The sequence below is a fragment of the Telopea speciosissima genome, chromosome 9, assembly GCF_018873765.1.
Source record: "Telopea speciosissima isolate NSW1024214 ecotype Mountain lineage chromosome 9, Tspe_v1, whole genome shotgun sequence".
NCBI lineage: Eukaryota > Viridiplantae > Streptophyta > Magnoliopsida > Proteales > Proteaceae > Telopea > Telopea speciosissima.
This window is the reverse complement of record NC_057924.1, coordinates 43,197,660-43,210,274: the sequence shown is the minus strand read 5'-3', so window position 1 is coordinate 43,210,274 and position 12,615 is coordinate 43,197,660. Positions and strand designations below refer to the sequence as shown.

Here is a 12,615-nt window from a genome sequence, read left to right as displayed (position 1 = left end):
TCACTGTGAACATAAGAAAAAGTCTCCTCTAGAGTGGGGAAAGGAACCCGTCCAAGGACTTGCACCCGAATAGGGTCATAGTCATCATTGATGCCAGCCAGGAAATCATAGACACAGAATTGGTCTACATAGGTGTGGTAGGCAGTAATATCAGCAGTAGTAGTAGGCCAAAACCGAGCATAGTGATCCAATTGCTGCCATAAACACTTGAGGGCAGCATAGTATTTGGTGACAGACATCTCCTTCTGAGTAGTGGTTTGGAATGTCTTCCTGATTTCATAAACCTGAGCACCACTACCTGAACGACCATAAGTGCCCTTGACAGCTGTCCATATTTGTATAGCAGTGTCAAGGAGAAGATACTGACTAGAGAGGTCAGTGATCATAGAGTTCAGAACAAAGGACAATACCATTGCATCATTGGCAGCCCATTTAGTACGAGCAGCACCTTCTTCAGTAGGCTGTTTGGTGGTGCCAGTAAAATGGCCAGTGAGTCCCCTACTAGCCATTGTTAGGGATAATGATCTGGCCCAAATTAAGTAGTTGGTACCATCAAGCTTAATGGCAGCAGCATAGGGAAGAAAATCAGACCTTGTTTGATCTCCTCCAGAAGTAGCAGTAGTCATCTCTGAGTCACCCATGATTCAGCCAGGCAAAAAAAATCAGATCCGCAAAGAGAGCCTGATCTCAGACTGCCCTGTGGTAACAAAAAAAGAAGCTGGAAGACAGCAACAAACTGCCCTTAAACCAAAACCGAGAAGCAGGGTTTAAGAAAAAACCCTAAGAAAGGTAATCGATGTGGTTTTAGGGGTCTTCAAATGCTGAGAAAAAAGGCTGCAGATATAAGGTCTTCAAAGGCTGAGGAAAATCTGCATCGATGGTACTGATTGTTGATAAAGTAGCTTCTCCAAAATATCCACACAGAGAACCAGCAAAAAAAACCAAAAATTGACAACCTGAATGTATACCGATTGAGGAGGTGCTTCAATCTGGAGAAGAGAACCTGTGATAGCAGCTGTCCAATATAAACTGCAGGAATGGATCCCAATAATCAAACCAGTGTCAAATTGATAGAGGAGACTGATCTGCAGGTGGGGAGAACTCCAAACAAAATCGCAGAGGAATGTGCAGCAGCTATCGATCCAAAAAGCTTCGAGGTGATTAATTAGGGCAGCATCTAAACAACAGATCACCTCATTAGATCTGCCCTAATTCAGAAGAAGAAACCAAAAAAAATGAAGAAGATCGAGTGGAAGAAAGGGGATCGAATGAAAGAAAAAACTGAGAAAACTGAGAAAGGAGAGATGGGAGAGAACCAGAAATCGAGAAAGCTGTTCTTAGATCAGATTCTGCTCTGATACCATGTTAACAGCCTTGAGAATGAATGCTTAGATGATCATAATCGATCACCCAGCCCCTTTATTTATAGTAAACAGAATTACACCTTATTCCTAGTCTAATTAGGAATGAAACTTACTCCTAATCAAAGTAGGAATGACTCCTAATCAAAATAGGACTAACCCCCTTACCTATTCCTATTAGGAATTCCCATTATAACTAGGAATCCCAAATAGAGATCGGTTAGGGGGAAACAATACAGAAAAAAAGGAAATAAAATAAAGGACAAAAACTAATAAAACTAAAGGACTAAATTACCCCTATCAGGTAATTTAGCCTATCTCAACATTTTCCTCTATTGATCATGCTGCCCCTTCTATTCCCATCACCTTACCTGATGGCCCCCACATTCCCGTAACCCAAACGGGTAGCGTTTCTTTATTTCCTGATCTGGTTCTTGATAATGTTTTGTGTGCTCCTACCTTTCATTTTGATCTTATTTCTATTAGCAAACTGACTACCACATCTAATTATTTTGTCACTTTTACTTCTGACTCTTGTGTGTTTCAGGATCCACACTCGAAGAAGACTAATGCGACAGGAAGGCGTCATGGTGGCCTTTATTATCGTGAGGTTGGCGCATCCGTTCCTTTTGTTTCTGCAGCTTCTCTTGGTGGCCATTTCGATCTCTAGCATTGGCATTTAGGTCACCCCGGCCCCAACCCCTCTTCACAGTTACATCGTTTAGATTCTAGTATTTCTTCTTCAATAAATGTTCATGCACTGTTTGTCCTTTGGCTAAACAAACTCGGTTAAAATTTCCTTCCAGTACTATAACTACTGCTTGTTTTCAATTAGTTCATTCAGATGTTTGGGGTCCATACCGGACTGCTGCTTTATGTGGTGCCCATTATTTGTTAACTATATTGGATGATTTTTCTCGTAGCACCGGGCTATACTTGATGTCTTCTAAAAGTGATTTGCACAATTTTATTCTTCATTTTTTGCTATGGTACACACACACAATTCTATACTGAGATACAATGCATCAAGTCTGATAATGGGACTGAAATTTTTTAATGAACCTACCATTTCCTTTCTTTAATCAAAAGGGGTCCTTCACCAGTCTAGTTGCGTTTCCACCCCTCAATAAAATGGGGTTGCGGAACGTAAACATAGACTCCTTTTGAACATTGCTTGGGCTCTCCGTTTTCAATCCAATTTACCTATTGAATTTTGGGGAGAATGTGTGCTCACTGCTGCTTATTTAATTAATTGTTTACCCACTTCTCTTCACAAGGGTAAAACACCATTTGAAATTTTTCACGGGCGAACCCCTAACCTTTCTCACATTCAGGTTTTTGGTTGTTTCTGTTTTGGTCGAAATGTTTCCCTCCAACACAAATTTGACCAACTTGCTTCTCCGGGTGTTTTCATTGGTTATCCTCACGGCCAAAAGGGTTATCGAGTGTTCGATCTCCAAACCAAACGTATTATGTTACTAGGGACATTGTTTTTCATGAACATATTTTTCTCTTTTCCCTTACCCAACTTCCTACTTCCACTGGTTCTCCCATTTTACCCGTTCACATTCCTGATCGATCTGAGGATCAACCCACTCCTTCACCTTCTGTTGTGCCTCCATCTCCGGAACCCCCTCCCACCGAAAATCCTGTTCCTCAATCCACGCATCCTCAATTTACTCACCAACCTTCAGGATAATTACGGGACTATCAATGCTCTCTTACCTTGTCGCAACCTTCTTCCCTTTTGGATTCATGTACATCCCATTCCCTGACAAATTATTTGGATTATGCTCATTTCAACCCCCCCCCCATTTGGCCTTTCTGACATCGTTGTCTAGTGTTCTTGAACCTGCCACTTACATCGAAGCTATGAAACAAAAGGAATGGCGTGATGCAATGCAAGCTGAAATTCAGGCTTTGTCCCAAAATAATACTTGGTCTTTGTTACCTTTACCACCTGGCAAAAATCACATTGGCTCTAAATAGGTATACAAGATCAAACGAAAATCCAATCGGATTGTTGAGCGGTATAAAGCCTTTTTGGTCGCCAAAGGGTACACTCAGGTTGAAGGAATTTATCATGACACTTTTGCCCCAGTGGCAAAGTTGGTTACCGTGCACGTTCTCTTAGCCATTGCGCGGCTCAACATTGGCCCTTGGAACAAATGGCCGTCCATAATGCCTTTCTGCACGGTGATCTCAATGAAGAGGTTTACATGAATCAACCCCCTTAATATCGACGGAAGGGGGAGAACTTGGTTTGTCGGCTGCATAAATCCTTATATGGCCTGACACAGGCTTCTCGGCAATGGTATTCTAAATTTTTGGTAGCATTATGTGACTTTGGTTTTTCTCATTCTCAAGCCGATTACTCACTGTTTATACTCCACCGTGGCACTGCTTCCGTGTTTGTTCTTCTTTATGTGGATGATATTATCATCACCAATTCGGATGCCACTTTAATCTGCGGTGTTCAGACAATGCTTCATCAGCAGTTTCACATTAAGGATCTTGGCCCTCTCAAATATTTTCTTGGAATTGAGGTCGCTCGATCCTCAATTGGTCTTTATCTTTGCCAGCGCAAGTATGTTCTTGATATTCTCACTTCTTATGGCTTCACTGGTGCTCGGCCCACAGACACACCAATGGAACAGAATCTCAATTTCACAAATGATAACAGGGACATTTTAGCCAATCCTTCCTCCTATCGCCGGCTAAGTGGTCATTTGATTTACTTGACCATCACCTGCCCTGATATTGCTCATGTTGTTAATATCTTAAGTCAATACATGCATCTACCACGGCAGCCCCATCTTGATGCCGCCCATCGACTACTTCATTTCCTCAAGAGCACCATTGGCCAGGGTCTTCACTTCCCCGCCTCTACTACTCTCAATATTCAGGCCTATTGCGACTCTGATTGGGCGAGTTGTCCGATGACTAGGCATTCTACCATAGGCTATGGTGTTTTCCTTGGAAATAGTCTTGTTTCCTGGAATACGAAGAAGCAACATACCATTTCTAGCTCCTCTGCCGAAGCTGAGTATCGGGCAATGGCTGTTGTCACATGCAAGCGTACCTGGTTAACGACTCTACTTCAGGACATTGGCCTTCCCTCTTCTCAGCCAATTCCATTATATTGTGACAATCAGGCTGCTTTACATATAGCTGCGAATCCGGTTGTTCATGAGCGCACGAAACACATTGAAAATCGATTGCCATCTAGTTCGTGACAAACTTCAGCAGGGTCTTCTTCAACCCACGAAAATTTATACAAACTCTCAACCAGCCAATCTAGTCACCAAGGCTCTAGGCCGGGATCAGTTTCGGTTGCTTAGTTTCAAGTTGGGCGTTCGTAACCTCCACGCTCCAACTTGAGGGGGAGTATTAGGCATGACAATTCATGTGTGTTGTATATTCCATATTTGTGAATATTCTCCATTGTACATTCCATTTTCGTAGCTCTAGATTTTGTATTTATTGGATTCTAGTAAAACAAAGAAGTCAAATTGATGCAATTGCATCTAACCATATCCATCTTAACAGTTTCTCAGCAAGGAATCAAAGCCCCAAGTGTGAAATTTGAAAGATGTCACGAAATTGAAGTTTTGGGTGGAAACTTGTCAGTCCAGGTGCTATTGATGCTTTCTGGAATCACGATTCAGAAGTCACATGTGCCTTTTAATGTGTGTATCGCAATGTATCGCATTGTTTCGCACCATATTGGTGTGCCTTTTAATGTGTGCATCGCATTGTTTCGCACCATATTGGCCGATACAATGCGATATGTGCGTATACTTTAATTTTTTTTTCAACCCCTAAATCAATTGTATCGAGAGTATCGATCATATCGTATCGTATCGTATTGCACAGTATCGGCCGATACAATACAATACTGATCGATACCATTTTTTTTTTAAAAAAAAAAATAGACGTATCTCATTGCATCATATAAATACCCTCTGATACAGATATGTATCGGCTGAGACGAGACAAGACGGTGCGATACTTTAAACCCTGCCTCCACATTACTCTACCATTAGAATAGTCAATGTTCTTCAAATTCTTTCCATAAATGATTGAACCAAGATAATGAAGTGGTTGTATGGGGTATCAGTTACTCATGAATCCTAACTATTCCCCTATTTCCACTACTATTTTTACTAAAACTGCACTTCATGTACTTGGTACTATTGACATAATGTATCAATTCCTGCCCCTCCTTTGGCAAGAGGATATGTTGAAGCAGCTTGACTCGTGCTTGTATTTCCCTCCCCCCTCCCCTTTCTTTCCTTTGGTTAGTGAATTTTTTATTCACCAAAAAAAATGTATCAATTCCTGCTGCTCCTTTGGCAGGAGGATATGTTGAAGCAGCTTAGTGTGTAATGGTTTAACTAGAATATGTGGAAGATGAAACCAAAATGGCACAAGATGTCTATATCTTTACAATCAAAGAGTATGAAAAAGAGTAAGCAAAATATGAAAATTACTAACTTTTTTAGAGCAGAACGAAGAGTGCAATAAATAAGGAATGACTTAATCTCAGCTTACATGGTGGAAAATGTAACAGAGACACTCAGGCATAAACCGCACATTTGAAGCCTCTCCCCATATAAGAAGATAAAGCCCCATATATAAAATTTTATATTGTTGTACCTCCTGCTTCACAGATGGTAACCTGCAGACATAATAGTAGCTGAAGCTGAGAAGCAGACAAGTGGGAGGAAAAGAGTTTGTCACAGATTTTGCAAGAAATACATAAAAAGGTAAAACAGATAGGCTACATTAGATAAAGATGAAATAAATTCAGGAAAGCCATAGCTTCTTAGTGGGAAGGAAAAGATCAAAATAGATCATTAATCCTACCAGATGTTGCTTTTTCTTCCCAAAAATTTGCACCAGCTTGTATAATTCTCAAACAACTTATCCGTCAGTTCATCCACAACTTTTTCCCCTAGCTAATATCAAAAGGATTATAAGTTTCAACTTCATATGGTAGATATATTTAAAGCAATAAGTTATGCATTCAATAGAAACAATACCTCTGACATGGATACTCCCTTATTAGTCTGTCGAATATGGATGTTAGCAAGAAGTAGAATCAGATGCTCTCGCTGGTTATCTACGTTGCCTTTCTGCAGAGGAACATGGAATTAATGGAGCGACATTCATCAGTGTCCGTAAATAAGCATTAATATAGAGTAAGGAAAAAAATTCTCTACAGAGATATTTTGTTATACATTAATATGATCTACAGTGTAAGAAAGCACGAGCAGTATAAAGTGGAAAAAAATGCAAGAAATAAGGAATTTTTGAAATTACCTGAAATCCAAACAAACACTGCAACCAATCAAATAAATCAAAGGAAGTCCCTGGTTGATTTTCCTCCAGTGGTAAGCCACGAATATTGCGGAGAGCTGCAACTGCAGCTTTAATCTGTATATGATCATACCAGTAGCAGTAAGTATTCCATCAGTGAAAACTCTCAGTGGTTCAGGTGGAAGCATTGATGCTACTGGACAGAGAGAGCTCTCAATAGAATCGCTAGACAGCGTATCAGTCTTTCAACTGCATACCTCAGGGAGTTGCATAATTGCTTGCTGTGAACCTCCAGGATCAAGTGGAAGGATATTGTATGGAACATCAAACTTAGATTTTGCCTCATTGTCATCACCACCAGCAACAATCTAGGAAAATATTAACAGCATGAACAACAGAAGTAAAAAATATCTTTTCGAACGGTAAATTTGTTAAATGACTAATGTAGATATGCATTCAATTCATGCAGAGGGAGGGAGAAACCGCAACCTCAAGACCAGTTCCAGATGTGATAGCCCTTAATACTTCAGAAAGAACAGACGCAGTTGCACGTGCATCTAGTACTTTCTGCCTGTGAAGGTTTCACATAAATTTAGTAGGTGCCTTTGCCAAGAGCAAATTATTGCAATAATTTGGACCAACATTAGCCTGAAAGAAGCATTAGATACAATTCTTAATCTAAGATTACCTATTTTTCAAATCAAAATCTCCTTCATGTTTAAGAATGTAGTCTTCGGTCATATGGTAAACACTTTCCAATTCACGTGCATCACTTGTTTCCTTCCGCACAGGAAAAGTGGCTTGCTCGTCCTATAAATCATTGAGGCATTAAAAGTGGGGAGAAACATAAATCTATAGGAAACAATTATTATGAGTAAATTACTATTAAGTGTCAACCCTTACAACCACTTTGAAGGTCAAAGATGTTGACAAGAGAAAAATCATACGGCAGAAGTCCAAAATAAACATGCATAATATGAAGGGGAACAGAAGAATTAGAAATTCCAATTACAGGCTGATCCAAGAAGGGGAAAAAAAAACTGTCATTGATTTATGAAACCATGTGCAAGACATGAGCGCATAGTCAGTGAAAGTCAGCACTAGATAGGATACAAGGATGAGCCAGTCAAAAAAATGGCAGGTTGAGCATCAGCTGTGAATGCAAGAATGAGGGTGTCCATGTCAGAGTCATTATGCCAAGTTGACCAAACACTCCAGCATATCTGCACTGTACCTAAAAGTTGTATTCCCCCGTATATGAACATACACAACGACAAACCTGTGATCAATCTTCCAATAAGATAGATCACCAATTTGCATCAAACATGGCCCAATCAATCTTATTTGCTTCAATCCACATGTTCAGTAAATAGCCTCCTGTATTCTGACAAATCCTCATAAGCAATCAAGTATTGTATTAAATATACATATATATATATATTATTCCTAAATATTGAAAGAGACTGGATGTATATAGCTAATGGGGTCAACCTGCTTTTATTTGTAGAAAACTGCCTAGCACAGTTGGCATGTCATGGTGCGGTGAGCCCATGCTCACCATGAGGTCTTGGGTTCGAGCCTCCTGGCCCTCATCTCCCCTCTCCCCTCTCCCCATCTATAGATTAGGTATCGCTCAAAAGAAGAAGAAAAAGATAAAAAAAAAAAAAAAACTGCATTAATGCCCGTATAGTTTAAGGTTTCAGGATAGGTTAAAGTTACATTGAGTAAAATATCTATTTTCAGATTGTTTGATTAGATTAAATCATATTTAGATAATAAAGCAAGCTTCTTTTTTCTTTTCTTTTCTTTCTTCCTTTTTTTTTTTTTTTTTTTTTTTTTTTGAGTGGGGGGAGTGAGTTGCCTAGAGAGCTTAAGTCTAGGTCCTAAAAGTACCTTTTGGGAGTCTATTTTTAGTTTGCAAGACGTAGCTAAGGATAGAAGAAACACTTTCTTGATCCCTTTGATTCCTCACTATGCAATATTCAATTTGTTTTTTCTTTAGTTTCCGCCACTACTTCCAACAAGCATCTCTCAACCCCAGAAAATTTTCCTTCTCTGAATTTTCCTCCAGAATGCCTTCTCTTGATCCAAATATATATAAGTAACATTGGTAACGAACCTATGCAATTTTACGGCACAATGTATCTCTATCTTTCACTTGAGTCTGAGTAGTGCTGTCTCAATCCTGGGGGTCCAGAAAGCCATTCCCCCCCCCCCCCCTCCCCCTCCCCCCCCAAAAGAAAAAGAAATAACTAAGGGCAGCTCAGCCTCTTAGGAAGGCCATAAGTTGGGCATGTAAGGTTGTGGATAGAACTGAAGATATCCATAGAAAAGTTCACAGTCTTTCTTCTTTATCAAGTCAATTCAACCTCCTTGGTTTAGCAATGCTAAGCCTTGACGGAGTGAGAATGTGAACAGTGTGTTTGGTAAGCACATGAAGCACATAATACAGGTTACTAATGAGAGAAGCAGGGTTTCCTACTTTTTAGCATCTATACAAAGCCTGAGCAACTTTTTGAATAGCAAATATACCCATCAACAAACCATTCCACATTCCAAAGAATCTTATGTTGTTTTGTAAATGTATGAAACAACATAAGAAACAGAAGATACCAGAAGGCCTAGAAAAAAAGGTAATTGATACTAGCAATTTCAAGAAAGATATAATGTGTGTGTGTGCGTGTATATGAATGCAGTTCTCCATCATGGGTACAAACAAACAAGAATTTATATGTAAATCATTGCCATGGAATAAAACAGGCTTCAGTTCTTTAAAATATAGAATTTCACTACCTGTTCAAGTCTCTGAAGAAGAGAGGTTTTGAATTGCCGGACTCCTCGGGCACTCGAATTAGGATCTATGGTATGTGCTCTTACAAAAGCCTGAAAGCGGCCTGCCCCAAAAGCCATTTAGAGTAATTTAAAGGTACTAAACAAAATAAAGAGAAGGAAAAATGAAGCAGAAGAACTGTAATTGACCACGTTTACTCAAAGAAAAACATTAATAAACATTGATAAATGATCTTGTAGAAGTTGGAATGAGACCTTTGGATCGACTGTATCAGTTGTTTAACCCAAATTGACTAACCAAATATAAATTTTCTACCTAACAAAAGGAATTATGTAAAAAATGAGACTGTACTATTAAAAAGGGTCTAATCCACAGTCTCAGTTGTCTCATTTATGCATCAAAGGAACGATTGTTAACGAAGTAAATTAAATCCAATTCACGAGAACATTAATTAATAGCTTACAGAGGTATGCAACACGAGGGTGCTCCTTTTCTAGTTGATTTGCGACTCGAAGGAATGGGCGAACTTCTAAAATCAAAGTTTGAGGCAATTTCTCACTGTCGAAGGGCTCTGGAACGTAACCAGTTGTTTTCGACCTTGTAATTGGCCTCGAAGCGTTTTTGCTCTTGCCATAGCTTGGATCTGCAACCACAATCTCTGACATTGCTGAAAGTTCGAAAATTCTGTTACTGATGACACTGAGAAGACGTAAATATTTCCAATCTCCATTTCTAAATCTCTGCGTGCTTCCATCTTTTTGGCTTTTTGGTGAATGGAAAGAAGATTTGATCTTTTGCTTTTGCTTTTCTCTCTCTCTCTCTCTCTCTCTCTCTCTCTCTCTCTAGAGTAGCGAAGTGGGAAGGTGAGGAGATTTGGGGTTCTTATGATATGACTTCTTTTTGAATTTCCCGGGAAAGAGGTGTAGCACTTGTAGAATTGACAGCTGTGTACGAGTAGAGTTTCATTTTGATGGAATTATTCAGTATGAGTCAGGTTCATTGGTATCATATTAGCACGGGACGATCATACGTGAAAAGAGCATCAGGTCAGCCAATCTGGGTTGGAATCTACTGATAAATGAGGCTAGCTAGTAGTACTTGGGTATCATATTAGCACGGGACGATCATACGTGAAAAAGGCATCGGGTCGGCTCGTATTGGACGGTTTTACCCTTTATTTTCTTCAAAAAGGAAAATCAACTTTGTTGGACAATTTTACCATTTGTCCATCAACAAGAAAAAAGTCAAACGCATTGGTGTAGGGGCCACACGTTCAGGTAATGTTTAACACCCATGCGATCAATCAGAAACTAATTACTTAAACTATGGTCTTGAGTCTGACCATTCCAGCCACTTTTGGTCAATTCAAATCCAAATCCAAATCAAATCAGAAGCCATAGAGGCCCAATGTCTTTTTACAACATGAAAAATCCCTTCCTAATCGATGGTTGTGCACGTTCCTTCATTGGCCCCCACATTGGTGTAGAGGCCACACGAATGGGAAATTTTCTTCTTCCCAAAAATCTAAAGTGTGTCTAGGTGTTTCCTACTCTTCATGTTCAAAGACATTTTTCCCATAATTATAATAGGAGAAAAAAACATTGCAAGGCTGCGTAGCATACCCTTACACCTCCCTTCATCTATCTTTCTCCTCCCATAATAAGGAGCAGATGTGTCATTTCATATAAGGGGAGGAGAGAGATAGACAAAGGGAGGCATTACCATATATTATGCATCTTGGCAACAGTCTTTCTCCCAATTATAATATGAAAAGATATTCGGCCATGGGAGATCCGGAAAATTATCTGCTCCATTTTCTGTTCGTTCTATTTCCCCAAGTGCCTCTAATAGAGGGATGGACCCCACCCGGGTAATGTGGTCGGATAGGGGTAGTGTGGACATTTTTACCCCCTATTTGAGGAACTTGGAGAAATGGAGCTGCCCGGGAAATGGAGCCGATAATGATCCCGGGAGATCCTAGTTCCCATTAACTCCATCCAATAGAGGGCAGTGGTTTTACCAACAAAAAAAATAAAGGGCAAGGGTGTTTTTGTCATTTTGGGTGAACATTGATGTGCACATGCACGACATGCATAAAAACTTTTACCTTATAATATTATACTTCACATCAACTTTTTTCATTACCTATTATGCCCCTTATAGGGAAAAAAATTTGTTCCTTATTGCGATTACAGTATGGTCTCAAGACTCTTTAATATGATTACTGGCTGTGTAAACAACTGTGGTCATACCAAACATCACCCCTTATTAATAAAACACCCAGGAAGGGCAAATGCGAAGCCACTTCGGCTGGAAGACAAACGGACGAAGTAAAGCCTCTCCATCTCTCCTCTCCAAAAGGTTGAATGACAATGGCAAGAAGTAAAGTAGCCTCTTTTATAAAATATGTAAATAGAGATTTGACAGTAACTAAGCCCATGCCTTTTTATAAGTTTTGGAAAGCAATATAAGACGGACGGAGAAGGAGTGACCAAATTCAATTGGTTAACGTGATGATGAGCTATACTACCACGAGTGCGGACGGTGGCTTATAGCTTTATATGGGACGGCAGTTAAAGCTTTCAATAATTGAGACATCATTTAACAATAAAATTAGTGAAGGTAGAGCTAACTAGGAAAGACCACAAAAGCATGTCTGAGTATATACCCACTTGAACTGTTGAACAAAGGAAAAGCATCACCAAGGCGATTCCTTCTTTTCCAAGCAATAGATCCACTAATATGGCTTATTGACTTGTCAGAACTTTGAACCTGATTATCAAATTTTTGAAACTGGTCCAGTATGGAACATGGGCTGGTCTATTTATTTTTTTTAGGATAAAATTCTCTGCACTGGGGGCGCAGGATGCGCCCAGACACATGGCGTGGACGAAATGACCGATTCATCCCCTGAATGACCCAAACTCTGCTCATATCCCGCCCCATGTGTGTAGATGCACTCCCAGACAGAGAACGTCGCCTCCTTTTTTTTAGTTTCTGAAATATATTTTGTCTAAGGTTGAGCCAAAAGACCTTTGGGCAGATTCCAAACCACGGGCCATCGATCCAATTTTAGGGTTCTATACTCCTAGTGAGGCTGTAGGGATAAGAGATGACAACCTAGCTAGCTAGTGAGATTTT

At 39.8% G+C, this 12,615-nt stretch overlaps 1 protein-coding gene across 2 annotated transcripts in view; it reads right to left on the bottom strand.

Moving 5' to 3' along the window:
• The window catches only part of LOC122640881 (putative callose synthase 8), a 65,353-nt gene extending 55,065 nt beyond the window's left edge, over positions 1–10,288 (bottom strand). Inside the window, exons 1-9 of one of the 2 annotated variants that reach the window (XM_043834149.1) lie at positions 9,938–10,288; positions 9,477–9,577; positions 7,372–7,493; positions 7,167–7,254; positions 6,941–7,051; positions 6,687–6,800; positions 6,407–6,499; positions 6,231–6,322; positions 5,916–6,042 (exon numbers count right to left, since the gene is read on the bottom strand). In XM_043834149.1, the coding sequence (XP_043690084.1) occupies positions 5,916–6,042; positions 6,231–6,322; positions 6,407–6,499; positions 6,687–6,800; positions 6,941–7,051; positions 7,167–7,254; positions 7,372–7,493; positions 9,477–9,577; positions 9,938–10,139 (1,050 nt within the window). In that variant the 5' untranslated portion in view covers positions 10,140–10,288. The remainder of the gene's footprint in view (positions 1–5,915; positions 6,043–6,230; positions 6,323–6,406; positions 6,500–6,686; positions 6,801–6,940; positions 7,052–7,166; positions 7,255–7,371; positions 7,494–9,476; positions 9,578–9,937) is intronic. The other variant, XM_043834150.1, reaches the window with a different exon arrangement.
• Positions 10,289–12,615: the final 2,327 nt, after the last annotated feature.